Source organism: Limanda limanda, chromosome 8 (genome assembly GCF_963576545.1).
Source record: "Limanda limanda chromosome 8, fLimLim1.1, whole genome shotgun sequence".
In the NCBI taxonomy this organism is placed as follows: Eukaryota; Metazoa; Chordata; class Actinopteri; order Pleuronectiformes; family Pleuronectidae; genus Limanda; species Limanda limanda.
Genome location: NC_083643.1, coordinates 29,169,715 through 29,191,469, shown reverse-complemented (window position 1 = coordinate 29,191,469; position 21,755 = coordinate 29,169,715). Strand labels below are relative to the sequence as shown.

Below are 21,755 nucleotides of genomic sequence, written 5' to 3'. Positions count from 1 at the left end.
AAAAACTTTAACATATTTTGTCCTTTGCCAGGTTCAAGGTCACAAAGATAGTGCTGAAGAAGCACACTTGTTTTTTACATGCATTTTTTGAGTTGTAAACAAATAAAAGGTACATAAATCCCACAGGGGTTCTAGCAGGAGATATAAAGCACTTATACAAGTAGGCCAAGATTGCCTTTTTCAATCTTGCTTTGTTTCCCAAGGTCAGGTAACATTAATAAAAGCTCTAAGTTTAGCCAAACTAAGCATCATTCTGGAAACAGAGGAATATTGTTAGACCAGCTCTTTCAAAGGTTAAGGTAACATGTTCCACCAAACTTATAAATTATCAAACCATTATTTTCATTATTGATTAATCTGCAATGATTACCCATTTAATTTAAACAATGTTAATGTGGTATATAATTGCTTATATATCATATTTATCCATTCTCTAATTGTCGTAGTTTTTTTTTTATAACAGACCAAGTAATCGATCCCCATAATATACATTTTTTATTTACTTTATGCACTTTATTAGTGAGTCAGACATTATTAAGAATGACAGCCAATGTCTAATGAGAAAACTAGTGGTTTATATAAAAAAGCCGACAAGATACCCAATTCTTATTTTTACGGTACCGAAAACGAACTGAAGCATGAACTAATACCAATTTAGGTACCGAACTGTGATTTTTGTGTACCGTTACACCCTACTGGATGGTTTACAGTGAGACTTGGTGAAAGAATGTGGTACGGGTCAGAAGAACCCATCCAATTTTGGTGTGGTTCCTGGAATTTCTATTCCACTTTAATATTGAGGGATAGGGTAGGATCTTGATGAAGATCAGGCATGTTTAGGGGATTGATATAAAGAGTGTATAATGAGTGAATGTAACTTGGTGCGGATCCAAATAAATATCTAGGATGTATTTATTTAAATTGGGTTTCATAAGGGGCTGTTGGTCCTTAGCTGAGGTATAAACTCCCTGAGTGCCCTTCTGGTTTGGACTGTTTGGAAATGTTTTTCATCACGTTTTCCCATCAGAGATGTTTAGGAAAGATGTTTGAACAATTCCCTTGGCAAAAGCAGAGACTCGACTGTTAAGGTCAGTTACTTGTTGGCCTAATGATGAACAGCAGTCACACTTAACTGAACTAGTAACAATAACATAAGACCAAGCCAGGTGAACAATTTAAACCTAAACCCTATATAAACCCAACGATCCTGTTACCATCTGCCAGCTAGCCTACCACCCCAAAATTCCTAAAAAGTCCCCACTACTGAAAGTGATCAAACGGAAAATATCCTAAATTATTCATCCATCGATCCCATGTTACTTTCCTACTTGTGCATTCATGAGATTTAGAAATTATCTGGACTGGAAAAAAGCCAAGTCGTCAACAGACTAGTCAGAAACTTTCCAAGCATCTGGACTTCACAGATGGACAACAGACAGACTTAACTAGAATAGGAGCGTTATAAGGTACACAAACACAGCAGTTCTGGGAATCATTCAAATCAATTTTACAAAGATATATTTTTCAGCAAATATTTCTTCATAATTTGATCAGTGTAGTTATCACTCATGAATTTTCCTATCTTAAAACTGGCATCAAATATTACCATCTAGAACAAATGCTGGCACGCGTTAAATCTGCCACTTTTACAAAGCATAGCCACATTAATTACTCATTAAGAATGGAAGTAATCAATGATTTTTATGATATATTTGAACCATGAATATATGAGCACTTGCTTGCACAGAAGACAAAATTTGGACAGATATTTTCTTATTCTGATAAAACAAATTAATGTTGATGTGTGTTTTGGGAGTTTTTCTGATGCTATTTATTGATGCCAGCTATTGCTTTGAGTGGCAAAGTTTTAATAGAATAGGACTTCCATGCTTATTTTATAAATAAATGCATCTATTAATCTCATCTTTTGAATCTACTTTGTTTTAAAATTCAAAGTTACAAATATGAATGCCAAGATTAGAGGAATAGATTTTAAATGTTCATATGGCTTATTCCACCCAGACCAATTTTTTGATAATGGTACACCCAAAATCAAATATATCAAAAAAGAAAATGCTCTGCTTAACTCTACAAGTTTTGTTTAAAATGAAGCACGCATTTTGAATAATTGATCAACTGCAAGATATATTCAACAACCCACAACTTTTGCACAAGATTAACACCAAAACCAGCTTGAACTACAAAAGATACATAGGGGCAGCACACAACATAAAAAAGTTGGATAATTCACAATAGTAGTCATACAAATAAAATAAGGTTTATCATGAAAAAAATAACATTAGTTTTAATGTTTCCAAAAATGGTTAAGGTTTGGCAATGAGCATTTTATGCATCACTGTATTGGAATTTGTTATGATCCAAGGTGAAAATATAAAATGTATCAGACAAATATATGCTGCATGACATCTAGAGACCATTCAGATGTTTCACATGGCATATTATTGAGACAGAGAATGAAGAACTTAAAAGTAAGGAAGGCAAGGATAAATGAAAAAAATCTGCTAACCAGCTTTTTGATGTTGGAAGTGCCCTGCCCCTTCAGTGTTACACAGTAATACTTAGACAGGAAGTCTAGTCATGCAGGATGAGTACTCACTCCACAACATCGTCCTGATCAGCAAACTCTTCATCATTGAAGCCGAACTGCTCAATAAAATTGGACGTCATTTGTTGCATCTGATAATCAGAAAAGGCCTGGCAAAACCCAAGACCAACGATAATGATATAGTCTTGGCTCTACACAAAGCTGGTCATTACTTGCAATACAAATACATAGCAAATATAAATAAATATGTATATATTTATATACAACATGTAGGCTATACAGGTTAAGTGCAGAAAAAGGCACAAACATGCATTTACAGTCAGATGCCAAACACTATATATTACTTGACAAAAATAACAAAACAAATCCATTATGTTTACAGTGACTAAAACATTTCTAAATAGCATTAGTAGTTAAGTAAATTATTTCAAAACAGGGTATGGATGTATCTGTAGCTTGTAGTTGTGCATGACCCATAGTCACAAATTACCCGGTGAAAAAAGTTATGCATTGTTCACTGCAGTGACAAGGGCTTAAGGAAAACGCATCTGTTTTACTTGTTGTACAGTGACCAAAAAATCTGATGTCAACTGCACCATCAGTTAGAAATGTTTTTATCAATTTCACAACCCATGTAGCCTTTATGTAATGTACCCTTCACTGAGAACTATTGAAATCTTGTATCTATCTAAAAAAGATAATTTCTTCATGCTATTGCTCAGGAGCTCAGGCAGCACAGAACTGAATCATGTTTCACTGGTACCTGAAAATTTTGTTTGGAAATCTGAGTAGTAAATTTAATCAGTGTCAGTGATCCAGTAAACATACAATATGCATCTACCAACATCTTATAATGCTGGTGATTGTCTTCACAACATAATGGCACACAAACAAGGTAAATGCATGCAGGAAAATCACTGTTATCACCCAGAGAGAGGGCTTAATGATGTGAAGTATTTTGAGAGGCTCGACTAAAATAAATGCAAACATGGCAAATTTTCAAAAAACTTGCAAGCAATTATAGCTGCATTAAGCAGCAATGGGTCAGGGACAGGCCTTTTGAGGAAAATAAGTTTTTCATGATGCATTTTTGATGAATTGACATAAGCCAGATTATTCAACCACCACTATTAATACTAAAAAAATGTGTTCTATCAAAATCAAATCTGATAATATCTGTAATTTATCTAGACAGTATAGGGATGCCTGTGAGTTAATTTCACAAAGTTGGATTGCTCCATGAGTGAGAAACTGATGTTTCAATATGATGTATTCCCATTGACTGCAATAGTGGGTGACATTATGATAAATTTCAAAACGTTTTCAAATTGAGATAATGTTTAACTACAAGAGGAGAAGAACAGTCATCTTCCTATCAGCATTCAAGTCTGCCTAACGTTACAAAGCTTCGTTCAAAATCTCAACCACTAGATTCCTCCTCATTCGATTTTACCCAAGATGGAGCTTGTACTTGATTGTTTACTCAACTTAACTGTAATAGGTACAATGACGTAAACTAGCAAATATAATTGTTTTGATGTGAAAACTGCTTTGAGAGTGTATATATGCAAAGGAGCTGAGGCGACAATATTGACCACTGACACTGCTTAAAATACCTTTCTCTGTTGATTGAATTTCAATGTATATCCAACAAAAGCTAGCATTGTATAAAGTGGTCTGTGTGGCTATGGGCCTGCTTTGTGTGTACATGTGCATTTGTGCATGTGTGTTTTGGTCTTACTTGTTGTAGAGAGGAGTCCTGGTGAAAGCCACTGTCTTTAAAGTCCACCTCATCATCACTGGAAGAATGGATGTGGTGTGTGTTTACCTAAAGAAAAGTTAATTTAAGCAAAAAAGGTTGGAACCTTTAAAAGAGCCTTAAAGAAAACAGTATCCTCTACTTAAATGTGAATTCTTAAGCAGTCTATTGAAGTGGCTGTCCACACACACAGCCGATTCCTGACACTGTACAGTTTAAAGTCGACTTGTTTTCCGCCACCGCTACAAGATCAACATTGATCAACGCAATAATGATTGACGCTTTTTTTAAATGAAAATTATCAATACTGCCTGCATTCATTCATTCATTCACACATACCATTCAGACTCTGCTCATTCTCTTTTCCATGTCTCGCCGACACACGCACACATGCATATATATATATATATATATATATTGCCAATTGACTATTGTTGGGTAGACGGTGGCTGGTTAGAAAAAAATGTTTAGCATATTACCCAACCCTAATCCAATGTGCTTAACTAGGGTCAGCACAATCATAAAAACTGTCTTAAATACCTGCACTGCAAACCCAACGTGTATGGCTTAACTAAAACTTGACATCAGCGTTGATGATGCCCTAGTTACTCACCAGGTCGACAGTGTTTCTCTTGTTTGTGTCAGCCAGCTGCCCAGAAATAAAGGCCTCCCATTTCTCTCTGTCCTCTACTGGGAGCTCTGTGTTAGACACACACAGAGGTCATACTCCAAGATGCCACTAGTTATTTTGTTACATAGGCTAACCATTGAGTTAAGGGATGCCATGAGAGGATGTTCACTCAGTTACTCCCAAAATAAATTTAAATGTTATTATATTTATAAAGTCAATTTTTCAAGACAGATGAAGATAACCGGTATGAGCCAGTCCTTACCTGAGATGAGCTGTTGTATCTGCGGTCCATTAGGGCCTTTGTCAGAGTTATGAACTATAGAGTTGGCTATTCTAGTCAGGTGACCCATGTAGCCTTGTCGCCGACCACCTTCCGCCCTAAAATACATCGGTACAATTTTAGCATCACTCTGTTAACTTCTCCACAACCAGTAGTGTTCTTTTGACATTTTGCTACACTTTTAACATTGACATTTTGATAGTAAAGGAGCACATAACTTTTGGTTTGTGGTCTGTTATTTTCTTTTACAGAAAACCACGACTAAATTAAACACAGCAATAGTCTGACATAGTTACTTATATTGTCTTTGCAGCAGAGCAGAATACTCACTGTTCTTTCTCATTGGAGCCCCAGGCGTCTAGGATTCTCTGAATAAACTGGCACTTTTGAAACAGCTGGTGAAGAAAAATATAAGCAAGTTAATCCAACTAATTTAGCGTATACTGCAAAGACAGTCATCTATAACATATCATCAATAAGCCTTCACTAGTTGTGAATAGTGAAGCTGGTGTCCATGGACCTTGCAATACAATATTCAGTCCAAACTTTGAAATAAACCAATTATGCTCAACATGAACCAGATTGCCTAGAAAAACGTGCTGCAGTAATTTCTTATTTAAGAATTGCTGTCTTTGCCACTGTGTTTTATCTTTACTTTACAGTTAGTACAACTCACTTCTTCATTGGCTTGTTGGTCATGGAATAACCACATAACCAACATTGTTGTTTAGTCTGAAGGTTCAGCAGAAAAAAAACAAAAAAACTTTAATTATCTAACACAAATAGAAAATATTATGATGGTATTTCTTGTCTCTACTATTTTCTTACATGTTTGATGAGGATGCTCTCCCTTGCATGTTCCTGCTCTGTATCTGGCTGGATGTCACTGGGGGCGGGGGGCATAGCGAGAATCATAGCTGTACAGATTTCAACCTGAATGTGGAGGAAGTTGTTCCAGATGTATTTGAAATACATGTCCTGAGGAGCAAAACAAAGAATTATGAAGGCAGACATATTAGTATGTGGTATGGATAGTATAATGCTAAGAGTGGTTTTAACACTATACTAAAGAAAAATCAAAAGGAATCCTGCAGGGACAAACTAACATTATGTGGACACACAGAGATAATCTTGATAACATCCTGTGATGTACCATTATTTTAAATCTTGTAGTGCGTTAAGAAAACATTGTTAGGAAAAGTACATATATAACATTTAATTATTATTATTACTACATTTTAGACTGTTACACTCTTAGACTGGAATAAGGTAGTGAAATAAATTTGAACACCGTTAGGGTGACAAATAAAATAAAATATCCATAAAGTAAGTTTTCTGGAAGTTGGTGAAAGGAGAACTCAGGCAGAAGCTGATGTTTTATGCAGAAGGTTTTGATGAAGACTTGATGCATCAAGGAGACCAGAAGGTGAAACACCATACAAACACTAACAGAGTCTGACACATGTCAGACTTGGGGGGTGACAAGTCTCCTACAGCATCCCCATATATCTTCCTCTACTTGCATCAGCCATTGTAACAGCACAGCCATGAATGGGTAGAATCACTGCCACTCTGTTACATGGAGGTTTTTGCATCCTATTGGATAGTTAAGCCCAAAGTATCCATTCCTAGATAACATTGAGTCCTTACATTCTTGTCACTGGAGAAATACGCAACTAATCAAAGTTGGTGATGGTTGAATTGGTGTCTCTCTGTCTGGCACATCTGTGTTAAATATGAAACTCCCTCAACATAGACACTACAGTGTACTGGTGGTTGGTCCTTTATCTACAACCTGACCTTGGGTACTGCTTAGAGAGAGAAGGGAGTATCTGTTGAATTGGACAGGCACTATTCTCCTGTACAGATGTGATACACATAATATTTAGTGGAATATAGAATGAGGAATATAATGTGTGAGGATGGTCAAAATTACTCAACAGTACTTACTAGTATGACTCCCAGTGTGTTGAGGTTAATGAGTTCTGTGTTGATGCTGTGTGTGTTGCTCTGCAGCAGACTGGCCACCAGTCTGACAACATGGAGTCTGGTGTTGCCCACTGGAGGGTCCAGCACCCCCCACGTTGTTTTCATCACATTTTTCTGTTAGTGGAGAACATACTCAGCTCAGTATATAAGCTACGGACAGGGATATATACACATAATAATTCATTATTAAAAAAAAATAATGTAATATCGGGTTGGAGGCCATTTGCCACTTGATCATTTATCGTCTTTGGATAATTTCTAGTAAACATTTACCACTTGTATTACTATAAATTCAATTTCAGGAACTACACTGTTAACCAATTTTGGATAAACATACTACAAAGACTAGAAAAAGCTGACAATGGATAGGACACAAATTATGTAATACTAACATGAAGAAAGTAACCTTATTACAGCAGTCTACAACATTTTGTTATTGTTAAACTGCTTACACCTCATGTTTAAGCAGCTTACCTTTGGGGGTTCCAGTAGCAGCTGGTGGAAATCTTTGAGACGGGGTCGCACAGCCTCCAGGATGCTGTGGTTAACTGAAAATGACGGATGGGACATCCCTGGGGGGCAATCCATATGACCCTCAAACCTGCAACATTAAACGCACATAAGTAGTATGAACATTTGTAGTAATTGTGGGGGTGCAGGTGGCTAGACTATTTTCACAATTATTTCATAGCATGATGAACTCAGCATTTACTTATAATTATGGTTCAGCTAATTCGTTGTTTTGCATTTTGTTGGTATTAACTGTCACACAGAATTGCCATTAAACCATCAGTAGTCTCAAATGTGTTTACTACCAAGTAAATTGTTAAAATGATCTACATTAATTGTTGGGCTTGTTTATAACCCGTTTGCTTACACTGGACAACTTTTGCACTTCTTTCCGTCTTGGAAGAGGGATCACTTTTTTTACCCCTGTTGCAAGAGTTTGTTTGGTAGTTTTTCCTTACTCTTGCTGAGGGTTAAAAACAGAATGTTGCACATAGTGAGGCCCTATGAGGCAAATTGTGATTTGTGAATATAGGCAAAAAAAAATCCAATTTGATTTATAAATCATCAGGGTGCTGCTTTCAGTCAGAGTTGTAGTGATGTTGCCATGTTCACATATCAGAAATAACTGAGTACTGAAAATGTGATACTAAATGTGTTATGCTATAAAATCTGACTTCAATAACTAGTGTGCTAACAAAAAGCCCATTCATTTGTCTCTCAATCTAAGGCATTTTTTATATCATACTAGGTGTTTTATTCTCATTTCACATTATTCTTCAACCAGAATTACCACACTGCTGGTGTTTGCCAACGCCAACCAGTATAGTATACGTGCACATTTTTATGTTTCGCCGATTCATATAAGATAAGTGTAACATTTACCTTTGACCACTCAAATCTAATCAATTAATTTTTTACTCCAAGTGACAGCTGATCAAAAGTTGGGGAAATTCCCTTAAGATGTTGGCCAAAAAAACATGTTTTTTTGAGGCCACCGTGACCTTGACCCCCAAAATTGAATCAATTAATCAGAGAGTCCAAGTGAACAAATGTGCCAAATAGGAAATAATTCCCTTGATATGTTCCTGAGATATTACATTTGGGCGTTCCTGATGTATTGCGATTAAATCGACATATGGTCACGTGACCTTGACCTTTTACCACCAAAATCTTTGAGACAAAGTGAGTATTTGAACCAAATTTGAAGACATTCCATGAGTTGATAAGATATCACGTTCAAGAAAAACTAAACCAACCATGACCTTGACCTTTAGCTACATAAATCATAACAGTTAATCCTTGAAACCGAGTGAATGTTTGTGTCAAATGTGAAACAATTTCTCGACAGTGTTACAGAGACCTTCACTAGACAAAACATTTCCCTTGTATGGCCAATCTAATCAGTTAATCCGTTAGTCCAAGTGAATATGTGTACCAAACTTGAAGAAATTCCCTCAAGGCATTCTTGAAGTATCGCATTTTGAGTATGGTACAAACGGACAACCTGAAAACATAATGCCTCCAGCCACGAGCTATTGCCAGTGCAGATGCATAACAATCTCTAAACCAACTATAAATGGAATGTCAAAATATAACATCAAGAGTGGCAGAGTCCACAAGACGTACGCTGGTCTCCTGGTTTCAAACAGTGTGAGGAGGATCTGGATAACACTGACGATTGCAGATTCATTCTTCTCCTTGTCAAAGATATTAGACAACAGCTGCTCCACCGTCTCCTGTCTGAGGAGAACAACCAAGATGAAGCAGAATGTGTTTCAAGAGCATACAGAGGTCAACATACAGCAAAAACAAAACACCTTAGAGGGTTCAAAAGGTCATTTTTAGATTATAGTTCTTTTGGTTTAATGGCACATACTTTTCAAGTGTGGCCAGAAGTGGGTCAGGCTCTGAGCAACCCTGAACCTGGAACATCTGATCTCTGCTCAGTCTGATGATCTCACACAGTGACTGGGAGGCATTGGAGTGTCTCTGGGCAAAGATGAACAAAAAAGAGAAGGCAATCAATAAACTAGGAATCTAAGGTCTTAAATCTGACTCATTATTTGAAGTCCTTATATTTGTAAACAGATGTAAAACAAGCATGATGGTTTATCTTGCTTAATAATTGGTATACGATTTTCTTTTTTTTGTAATTGAGTAAACTGATCTTTTAGGAAAAAAATCTTTTCAAAGCTTAAATAAAACAGAGGACTGTAATATCCTGGTGGCCAATTGACAAAACTTACATCCTCATCTTGAGAAGGCTGTACCATGTCCACCAATCTCTGGATCACCTTCTCCTCATTTAGCCACTATAAAACAACAACAACAAGCAGAGATGGTCCAGACAGCACAAAATGTTCAGAGGGAATGCAAGAAAAATTAGTTATCCATTCAAAGTGAAGATACATTTTCACAAATTCATATTATCACCTTCAGCGTAGCACGTGGGAAAATCCCATATACGAAATAACAGTTAGAAAATGTTAAAGTTTATTCTGACATTTCATTATAACAAATGTTCTTCTTCAATATCACTACGTAACGCCGGGTTTACACTGGATGCCGCAGGCTGGCTGTAACAAAACATGGGATGCATATTTGATGTGGTATTGTTCAATGTTATTCACAACAGTTGATTGACATGCAGGTTTAACTAATAGGAAGCCCCTTTGTTGGTATGTTGAGGACCAATAGGATGAGGCAATGAATGTGAGAGGGTCAGACACGGAAGTTAGGACCTGAATAAAGATGTCAACATTAATACACAGTCTGTCTCACGCACATTATTAAGCGAACTCGACAGACTACACGCCAAAACGATCGGTGCAGGGCGCGAGGCGCCCTTGGCACAGCGCATCACAGCCCATGTGAACTGCACAAAGGTTTAACAGGGGGGGATGATAGGAGGCGCCTGGCTTCCACGGCGCTTCGGAAATTAAATGGTCACTCATTTTTTTGGAGGAAAATTTATAATTTAGATTAATCGACTAATCGGTAAATTGGTCGACAGATTAATTGAAAATAGTTGTTAGTGGCAGCCCTAGACTATACACCTAGATCTAAGCATTGTAGATACTATGTCAAAGCACAATGCTGTAAATGCTCAGTGTATTCCTCATAAAAAAAACAATTGCTTGAAAATCAAGGCTAGACCTGTTCGGCTGGTTCAAGTAAAATTCACACTGATGAAAGATAGCTTTACTAATACCAGATCACCACAAGCAACATTTGTTTTGTTAATATGTTCTTGTTGGTTGTGATGGTCTAATTTATTACTTGGTAAATAAACTATTGTAGAAATAATTTTTGCACTCATGAGAAAGCATTGTCCTGCTACCCACGTTGAGAACATCCTGTCGGAGCTGTTGTGGTTCAATGCAGGTGAGCATTCTAAGTAGCAGGTCCATGATGGCTGATGTCCCGATGTGTTTGATCATTAGGTCAACAAAATCTTCCTGCTTTCGCAGAAAATCGACGATCTATAAACACAAACCAATCATACACACTTTACAATCTTTACATCGGATAAACACAATTAAAAAAAAAGTCGAATATATTTAGCTTGAGTGAAAAGTACTTCAAGAAAACATTCAGAGCATGCAACCTGTTGATTATCAATCAAATATGGCTTCACATTTTATCACACAACACCCCCTTTTGACCAACTTACCTGTTCAGGCTTACGTCCAATGAGTATGGACAGGACCTTGGAGAAGAAGCTTGCGAGGAGCGGGTTGAGAGGTGGCTCATTTTGGAGGAAGCCGTAAAGTTTCATCAGCAGTTTTTCATCTTCTCCAAGTCTGTCATTTATCTGGCCAACATCTGACGTAAGCAGCTCACATGATATGTTAGGATACCTGAAAAAAAAAAAAGCTGCTCCTTAGATTTTTTTCCAAAACCATGGTTATAATATTGAATTTGCGCTAAAAACTGTGATATGATAAAAGGCGATTTTCTAACAGCAACGTGCGCGATTACAACGTGCGAAAGAGAGTAGGGCACTGGGCTGCTGTCCTCACCCGCAGCCAGAATGCCGCAGGACAACAAAACTAGGGATGCACCGATCCGATATTTGTATCGGTATCGGTACCGATATTGAAGAAATTTCTAGATCGGGTATCGGTGACAATGGGCCGATCCATATCGGCGGATCTATTCAGTGTAATTCCATGCTGTGCGCTGTGAGTGACGTCATACGCAAGCAACACGCCGTGTTTACAAAATGCAGCGAGCGAAAGGATCAGCTCCCCCGTGTCACTTATGAGTTTAACAGCACACTGGGGGGGGTCCGGTGGCGCCTCACGGCGTCGCTGGTGCGGGGGGCTTTTTCTCATTTTCTTGGGACCTCGGGGTGGTGTCCGCCGGAGGGGCCCCCAGCGGGAGACGTAGCTGAGGTGATCCCCGAGAAGGGCCTGACACGCGTCCAGAGTCGCCGCCGCCGACCGCCGTACCCGGTCCCCTCCGACGGCCCGCCTTCCGCACCGGCGACGACTCTGGACGCGTGTCGGGCCCTTCTCGGGGATCACCTCAGCTACGTCTCCCGCTGGGGGCCCCTCCGGCGGACACCACCCCGCGGTCCCAAGAAAATGAGAAAAAGCCCCCCGCACCAGCGACGCCGTGAGGCGCCACCGGACCCCCCCCAGTGTGCTGTTAAACTCATAAGTGACACGGGGGAGCTGATCCTTTCGCTCGCTGCATTTTGTAAACACGGCGTGTTGCTTGCGTATGACGTCACTCACAGCGCACAGCATAGAATTACACTGAATAGATCCGCCGATATGGATCGGCCCATTGTCACCGATACCCGATCTAGAAATTTCTTCAATATCGGTACCGATACCGATACAAATATCGGATCGGTGCATCCCTAGTTTTGTTGTCCTGCGGCATTCTGGCTGCGGGTGAGGACAGCAGCACAGTGCCCTACTCTCTTTCGCACGTTGTAATCGCGCACGTTGCTGTTAGAAAATCGCCTTTTATCAGTTTTCCTGCTGAGGCTCTGCACCTTCATACCGCTGCGCGACCACCCGGACACAAACAAGATGCTCAAGGTCTTTACAATGCCTCATGTCTGCTGTGTTGTGATGCCATATAAACTCTGTCTGTTAGGTGACTTGTGTTCGAAAGGGTTAAAATGTCTGAGGAGTGGGACCATTTCATTAGTTTCAGGAAACTGTTCATACATGCAGTTGTACTGATTGACTTTGTGACCTGTGCATTTCTCAGTTTTTTGTGTTTCTCAGCCCAATTCACTGAGCAATTTGATTGTTCTTATTAATGCTTTCTGTTTCCAGACAACCAACAGAGTGTGAAATCAGACTGACACTTAAATACCATGTTGCCCAGTCATTTTCAGAGCTAAACTTGATTCGAGATTTGATATATTGACAATAAAAATTTGTGATAACATGGAAAGCTATATTGAGGTACTACTACAAAGCATCTGTGATTTAATATCTATGCCTATAACACAAAATATCAGCAGAACACCTCCAAACATTATAGAATTGGCTGCTGGGGAACAGGTGTACTGTTCAGTTTCAGAAAGATTTCTGTAATGGAGGCATGACTGCACCAGAGCGTAGCCAGAAGACAGTGAAGCAAGTGAATTATTGCAGGAACCAATAACTGTCCTGCATTTTGGAGGCAGGAATCACAACCTAAATTTGATCATAATTAGGGCTGAACGATTAATTGCATTTGCGATTTAATCGCGATATGATAAAACGCATTTTCCTAATCGCAACGTGCGCGATTATCACGTGCGAACAAGAGTAGCGCACCGGGCTGCCGTCCTCACCGGCAGCCAGAATGCCGCGGGACAACACAACTCCGCTAATCCAGAAGATAGCGAAGCAGCCCTGCGTCACCTACAGGGGCCTCATGTCTTCGACGTGACGGACACACAGAGCGAGCTCATCTCGATGGTGATCGCGTTGCGGGCGGCGGACCTGAAAATCCCTCCCTGGAAAAGCAAGCCGAGCTCCACGGCGGCGAGGCTCCAGAGCCCCCCGTTCACCTACACACACATCTGCCAGACGGAGGTGCTCAGCATGGGGGTCTTCCTGCTGAGGCCCGGCGCCTCCGTACTGCTGCACTACCACCCGGACATGAACGGGATGCTCAAGGCTTTACACTGCCTCGTGTCTGCTGTGTTGTGGCTCCACACACAGTCTGTTACGTGACTTGTGTTCGAAAGGGTTAAAAATCAGTCTGAGGAGTGGGACCATTTCATTAGCTGCAGGAAACTGTTCATACAAGCAGTTGTACTGTTTGACTTTGTGGCCTGTGCATTTCTCCGTTTTTTATTTATAACTTTTTTACTTTGATTTTACAAAATATTTTCAAAGTATAGTAGAGGCATATTCTATGTTTCAGTTGTGTGAAATGTTTCTGACTTGGGAGCAGTAAGACACCTATAATTTTAAATATTATTTAACACTAAATGTATCTAATATTGTGTTGGTCATATTGAAATCATTCATTATGTTTTGTTGGGGAAAAAAATTGGATCAAATAAAAAAAATCGCATATTAAATCGCAATCGCAATATTGGGGAAAAAAAATCGCAATTAGATTATTTCCCCAAATCGTTCAGCCCTAATCATAATAATAATAATATATCATAATATATATTCTTTCTCATCTAATATAAACATCTATTGACATTCTGTCATTGTCAAGATAATGGTTTTGTGCACTGCAGGGATTCACAAAAAGTCTATAAATAAAAAGTGTGCATGTTATAAAAAAAAATGTTATCAATAATCGTTTTTACCTCGTTTGTGAGCCTGTATAACAATTCATTGCTAAAATAACCGTTATGGTAGAAATAACCTTTACAGAACAGAGAGAGAACTGAGAAAGAAAAGGTGTCTACAGATCCATCAAGTTTCTTGAAAGCAACAAAAAAAAATTATTCACACCCTTTACACAATTTTCTCTTACTTGTATTTAACCTTCTCTTCAACTTCAGTGTTGGGTTCCTGTGTGATGTAGGTGACCAGATCCTCCATGCACTGTGGTCTCAGCAGGAAGTCCACCAATTTGTGGTTCTGGGCCTTGCACTCCTGCAGGACGTCATCCTCATCCATCACCTCTGTCAGCGTCACATCCTCCTTCTCTAGCAGTGTGTCAATGTGGGATGTGGTGTGGAGGTCAAACTTCCAAAACATCTTGGCTCTAAAAAGATCACATTGGCTGTCAAATATTGCCGACAAAATGTGTCACTACCAGTAATACAAATATAGGGTCCTTAATCTACTCATCTGACACAGACCCTGTGACCAGAATATGACAGATGATTGTAAAGATTTACTGAGGGAATGTTATTTAACAGCTATTTTTTTTCACTACCTGTGTGTATGTTGGAGTCCAGACGGAGGAGCTCAGGTTAAAAGGAGGTGTGTTTTAGTCTTTGGAAGTTGTGGCCCATTCCAGGCTAGCCGGATGGACAGGCAGGCAGACAGCAGTGAGAGACAGACTGACAAACAGCAAACATACGGCAGTTCAACAGCACACACCTGTGAGCCAGAAACACGGATGGAGACATATTGTTAGAGGAATGCTCTGGTTTTCATATGAATATTACAGCAATTTTAGTTAATAATTTTTTATAATTTATAGAAAATAACCAGTCATTCACATACAAATGTAATCTGACAAAGCTTTACAAAAAAACATTGACTGCATAGCAGTTGTTATATATACATATGTATGTATATATAATATTAACTGCCACTAATTGTTGCACTTGCACCAGCATCTTGGACCTAAACAAATACTTATGCCCTGTCTGCATTCATCCCTTAACCTTACCCCTTCATTTTGCGCGTGGTCATGAAGGGGGTACTGTTGTCCCATTTCTCTATTTGATGCAGGTTCATTGTATCAGCTACAACTAACTTGATGAGGCCTAAATTAAACTCGGCTGTTGTCAGTTTTCTGCACACCACTATCAGTACTTTTCAAAATATTTAGTGAGAGAGGACGAGTCACTAACACCGATGTTAATAGTCTTTCTGGAGTTCAAACTAATCCAACAGAGTGAGATATCTTGGCGTTTTGTGTCATGTCACTGCTGTGGATGGTACTCTCATATCATATCAATGAATTAAGGTTAAGTATTTTATTTTAGATCACAGGTTGGTGTGAGACTAATTAATCTACTGTTTATTTCAATGTGTCACATACAAAGTCTGTGTGATCAAGTGGTCATTGTTATCAGCCAAACAACAATTGTCAGAAGGGAAAAAGGGGTGCGGATGCAGGTCCACCTAGGTGTAATGTTTACATCATCATCTTGTTTTACTACACACAGTGTGGCATTAGTACTTGAAATCATCATTATTTTGCCAAATCGATTCAGTTGGGTATTATTTCATTGTACAACACCAATTTTGCCTGGATATAAAATAGATTTTTAGAGACCTAAAGCTGGAAACTGTGCAAGGAAACCTCTCATTTGGTGCATTATTAGAAATAGTAAGGTAGGCCCGTCGTGATTAGGAGGATATTTTGTCCAAGAAATTGTGAAATTATATTAACGTCCTACATGACAGTATTATAGCAACCCTTTCAAAGATGAATGAACTTTTAATTCTTAAAAATATTGAGTCTGATATTTGAATTAGAATTAAAAATATAACAATAAAATAATTGAAGCAAAGCAATAGGGTCCTCGCACTGTCAATGCTCTGGCCCTAATAAACCACACACAACCAAAATAATAAATCATCTCTGCTTATATGTGTCACTCTGTAAGTGTGGGCCCAGGGCCTGTGTTTGTGTGTGTGTGAGTGAGAGAGTGTAAACTCCGCCAGACTCCGTGTCCAGACACAGATATGAGAGAGGCAACTTGCTAAAATGTTGCCACTGTTCTTACGTGAATTGGGGTCAATCATGGGAAAAGTCATACATTTCCTCCTTTTCATGAATCAATATCAGATCATTAACATGAAGATCAATTTTAATCAGAGAAAATATTTTTGAAACCCAGCCCAATGTAGCTTATATCAGACAGAAGACAACAGTATTGACTTTCATTTCATGTTTTAATTTCCTGCAGAACAAGGAATAAGTGAAAGTTTCTTATCATCCCCTGAGTTATTTTGATAGTGAATACAGCTGAAGTAACAGCACAGCCATTATTTAAGATGTATGTGTATCATCATCTGACAAAATCAGATTTATTTTTAATGCGGTCTTGAAATCAGGATTTTAGCAGAGCAGCAGCTTTAAGGTGACTGCCAGGAAAAGTGTCATTATTATGGGCTGTGTTTCCTTCTAGGTAATCTAAATTGCTTTTGGATACACTACCTCTCAAAAGATGTTAAAACGTTTTAAGATGTTGTGAAAATCTGTAAATGAGAGCTTCTGACCTGATGCTAGGGCTGCACAATTAATTGAATTTTAAATCGCGATCACGATTTTGGCTGCCACAATTAAATGAGCATGATCGTCAGCGATATTGACGTTTAAAATGCGTGCTCTGCTACATATCAAATCAAGCGCCTCCTGAACTAACAGTCAGCCAACCACCAGGGGGAGACCGAGAGGGGAGGTTGTCATGCGCGCTACCTTTCAGCGGCAGCCTCAAAAAAAGTTCGGTCTGCAGTCGACTCCGGTATTAGTAGAAGAGTAGAGACAGAGAGCAGACGGTCTCGGGTGTCGTGTGAAAGGTAAATCAAATGTCAGGAGTTGAAGGCGAGGAGCTACTACCTCGAAAAAGGATCATCATCTGTTGTCTGGAAGTTTTTTGGATTTAACGGACAAATCATATGCACCAAGTGCGTTGTGTCTGCACTGCATAGCAATACAGTTAACTTGTTCAACCACCTGAAAAATCACCACAAACCACAGTACGCCTAAGCTAACGTTATCCCACTGAATATCCGTCCATGTCCAATGTCAACCCACTGTAACAATTACAGTATAATTTATTGCCTTTTCTGCATAGGCCTGAATTGTTTTAATTTGGTTGCATTCTGTGATGGATATTTATTTTTAGTTTTGGGTCAAATTTGTATTTATATTTTGCTTCGTATAAGTTTTATTTTGATGCAGAGACATGTACATTAGCTGGAAAGTAGCACCACAATGGAAGTGGAAGCAGTGTTCTTGGTCATTTAAACGTGAAAGTGCAAGAAAAAGATGTTGTCCCTAAAATTAATGAATAATCATGATAAATAATCGTGATCGCAATATTGATCAAAATAATCATGATTATGATTTTGGCCATAATCGTGCAGCCCTACCTGATGCCTTGTAATATACTAAACTACTGTCTTGGAACATGTAAAACTGTGTGTGTTTACACTACTCCAAAAAATTGAGGGAACACTTAGTCGTCACAGTATAACACCAAGTGAGTTAAACTTCAGGTATATCAGTCTGTCCATTTAGGATGCGCAACTGATTGTGAACAAATTTCTCCTTCTTCGGTGCAAATGAAAGTGAAAACAGGTGCAATGGAGAGGCAAAAGCAGGACAACCCCCAAAAAGGGAACAGTTGCTCTCTCCTTATCTTTTCTGACGATTCTTATCTAGTTGTGTGTTTTGCTAGTGTCCTTGTCACTACTGGTGGCATGAGGCGGTACCTGAAGCCCAATCAGGCAGCACAGGTAGTCCAGCTCCTTCAATATGGCACATCCATATTGTGCAGTTGCAAGAAGGTTTGCTGTGCCTCTCAGCACAGTCTCAGGAGCATGGAGGAGATACCAGAAGACCAGGCGTTACAAAAGGAGAGCTGGACAGGGCATTAGAAGGGCTTCAACACAGCAGCAGGACCGGTATCTGCTCCTTTGTGCGAGGAGGAACAGGAGGAGCACTGCCTACAAAATGACCTCCAGCAGGCTACTGGTGTGAATGTTTCTGACCAAACTGTAAGAAACAGACTCCATGAGGGCATGATGGCCGACATACTCTGGTAGGACCTGTGCTCACAGCCCAGCCTCGGGCAGCTCGATTGGAATTTGCCAGAGAACACCAACATTGGCAGGTTGTTGTTCATTGACTGGCGTCCCTTACTCTTCACAGATGAGAGCCAGACAGTGATGGTCTTGGGAGGCATTTCCTTGGAGGGTCGCACAGACCGCCATGTCATAGCCAACATAGTTATGCAACAGGATGAAATCCTTAGAGTGATGTCAGACCTCACACTGGTGCAGTGGGACCTGGGTTCTTCCTGGTGCAGGACATTGCCCAGCCTCATGTCGCCAGAGCGTATAGGCAGTTCCTGGGGGACGAAGGCTTCATTTATGAAGCATTGACTGGCCGTCATGGTCCCCTGACCAAAATCCAAATGAGCATCACAGAGGACAACAGGAGTGCATACAGACACGCAGAGTCCATACACACATTATGAGGTGCTGTGATGAAATTCACAGCCCTCAATGGGATGATGGTTTCGGTTTCCATAGGCCGTTGTTAAATTTGTTTTTGTTAACAAAATACTCAAATCAGTTAAGATTTCGAATTTGAATAATTTGTTGTGAGAAGTGTTCCCTTAATTAAAAAACTGTAATGTGTGTGTGTATATCCACACACACACATTTAATGTATATATATTATTTATTCTGAAGAAACCTGATTTGTTGTCCATGAACAGCAGTGTATCCCCTACCATTACATTAGGGGGGCGCCACCTCCCCCCATGGCCCCCCCCCCCTGACTACTGATCAGTTGTATGTAAACAAAGCTTCTATAATCTATACCAAACATGTTATCACAATGAGTAGGACTGTGAACATTGGTAAATAAAGTGTGTTCTTAATAAGGCTGCAGAAAACTAATTTACTCCACAAAACGTCATTAGAATGACGCCAGTCATGGTCATATCATGTAATCTCCCTTTGTTTTGGCTAAAGGTAGTGGAATATGTAACAGCTCTCAAAGAATTGCATATACATATACAAATGGCAGTCTCCATAGAGTCCTCCATACCAACACTCTGGTCTCAAATACATTCACATTCATAATCCTATAAATTCTTGATTTTTCAAAGCAAACAAGAGAACTTATTCTTATAACATTGTAATAATTTGCCCCTTGACGCAACAAATTTACAGCCACATACCGAAGGTCAAAGGCAATAAAATATCGTAGACAACCCAGCAGAAAGTCAGGATGACAAACTTTTATAGCTTTAACATAGTTTACTTATTGGGTGCCAAATTAGACAAATTGGTGTCACAAGAACCAAACTAAATGGATATAGACATCTTCAGCCAGTTTAGGTAAACTTGTCTAAAGTCAGTTCCCAATCAAGGGTTGACAACAGTGCTTCCCTTATATACAATAACAAAGCTACCTCAACCTATACATCAAACATTGATTTACATTCATTTTCAGTAGCTACCAACTAACAGACAGACTGATCCTGGTGAGGACGCAGCTTTGTCGCAGATTACAGTAGTAACCGCATATTGTGATCTTTACTTAACACTATTTTCCAGCTATCCACGAAACACCGGCATGGACACGGGTTTAAATACAGGATGTACAAATGATAGTTTTGACTCGGATTATTATGAGTAAGACGGGCTAACGTTACTGGCGTATTGCTGTAGAAATAGCACGTTGGTAGTAACGTCAGACGATTTACATACCAGGGCCCAAAACAGTTACCGCTTACGCTACAGAAACATACCGGCTCAGGCTAGCAAGCTAACGTCACCAGCTATCGTTAGCTCTCATGAGCTAACCTGGTCACCTTAACTCGGGTACAGTCTACCAATAGAGACGACGTCAAGCTAAATGATATCAGTGAGATTGAAGCTAGCGTTAAATCGCTGAGAGGCTGGCGAGCAAAATTACAATCCGGCTTCACGGTACATTTTGGAACTGAAATGTAACATTACCCATGTGCTAGCTAGAGGTTCACCAAGTGTCTGACAGCGCAATGTTAAGATGGCCAAGTATGCCTCTTGCTAACGCTAGCGGGCTATCAGAAGACTACTGGCTAATCGTCTCTTCAGCACCAACCAAGTGCATGGGCTAGCAACTGTACTTACCGATAGACAACGTTAAACGGAGAGTCTCCAGCATGTGGCTTATCTTGCCATTGGCCCCGTGCCTTTAGAAGACGAAAGCTGAGCCAACACAGAACCCCAGTGGGGGGAAAAGGCGTTTAAAAGTGATTCTGACAGGCGCGAAAAGGTAGATCATCAGAGGGCACTTTTCAAGATGGCGGTTCAGACAACTTCAGCTACCCCTTCCCCCACTACAGCTGCAGTTTATGTCACTCAGATAGTCACAGCAACGCCATTGGCTGTAATCATATCGCCCAAACCCCTCCTTGAAGTTTGATTTGCTACAGCGTGTGTCAAACCGAGACGTCATTCAATCGTAGTACTGATCTCGTATAGCCCGGAAGAGTGGAGTTTATACTGTGATCGTCTCTATACATTTCTTAAAAATCCTGTAGCAACAGAAGAGGTTAAGAATTATAACAATTTATTTGCTTTGTCATACAGTGCTATTTGGATGATATTTGTCGAATGTATAACATTAACCCCGCCCATACGTTTGCTTTGGATTTAAATCGAACACACCCGCACATTGCCAGCACGCCCTTGTCTACTTTAGAAAATAAACAGTGATGGGTCATCATAGATCACACACATATTTTCAGATGGTTTACCCTTTTGGTTTAGTCTAACAAGCAATACAGTTTTTAAATCGTATTTAGATCAATCCTATAATATATTAAAACAAAACGTATCCCCTATTGAAAACTGTGATTATGTTTACTGAAAATCAGTACTTTGGCCCTGATAATTTAAACACAACATTGCACGTGTCATCTATTCCTTGCGCAAATTTTAAGTTTAAATGTTTGGATCATAAGGGGATATTTAAATAAAGGACATTCATACGATGCAGTTCTCGATATGCTTTCATTATATCGTTACTTTTATTTGTGACTTCACGAGCTGTGCAGACCTGGGGCCTGTACTACGAAGCAAGTTGTTGTGTTTTGTGGTGTTATTGTGTTCTGGTTCTGACCCTCAGATCA

General features: G+C 39.5%; 1 protein-coding gene across 2 annotated transcripts in view; it reads right to left on the bottom strand.

Annotated features, from left to right (window-relative positions):
* The window catches only part of ppp6r3 (protein phosphatase 6, regulatory subunit 3), a 29,023-nt gene extending 8,086 nt beyond the window's left edge, over positions 1-20,937 (bottom strand). The window contains exons 1-16 of one of the 2 annotated variants that reach the window (XM_061075894.1): positions 20,752-20,937; positions 15,095-15,261; positions 14,687-14,920; positions 11,409-11,595; positions 11,080-11,217; positions 9,982-10,047; positions 9,612-9,724; positions 9,362-9,475; positions 7,700-7,826; positions 7,187-7,339; positions 6,065-6,214; positions 5,567-5,631; positions 5,219-5,334; positions 4,939-5,024; positions 4,308-4,394; positions 2,618-2,715 (exon numbers count right to left, since the gene is read on the bottom strand). In XM_061075894.1, the coding sequence (XP_060931877.1) occupies positions 2,618-2,715; positions 4,308-4,394; positions 4,939-5,024; positions 5,219-5,334; positions 5,567-5,631; positions 6,065-6,214; positions 7,187-7,339; positions 7,700-7,826; positions 9,362-9,475; positions 9,612-9,724; positions 9,982-10,047; positions 11,080-11,217; positions 11,409-11,595; positions 14,687-14,913 (1,727 nt within the window). In that variant the 5' untranslated portion in view covers positions 14,914-14,920; positions 15,095-15,261; positions 20,752-20,937. The remainder of the gene's footprint in view (positions 1-2,617; positions 2,716-4,307; positions 4,395-4,938; positions 5,025-5,218; positions 5,335-5,566; positions 5,632-6,064; positions 6,215-7,186; positions 7,340-7,699; positions 7,827-9,361; positions 9,476-9,611; positions 9,725-9,981; positions 10,048-11,079; positions 11,218-11,408; positions 11,596-14,686; positions 14,921-15,094; positions 15,262-20,751) is intronic. The other variant, XM_061075895.1, reaches the window with a different exon arrangement.
* Between the last annotated feature and the right edge of the window lie 818 nt (positions 20,938-21,755).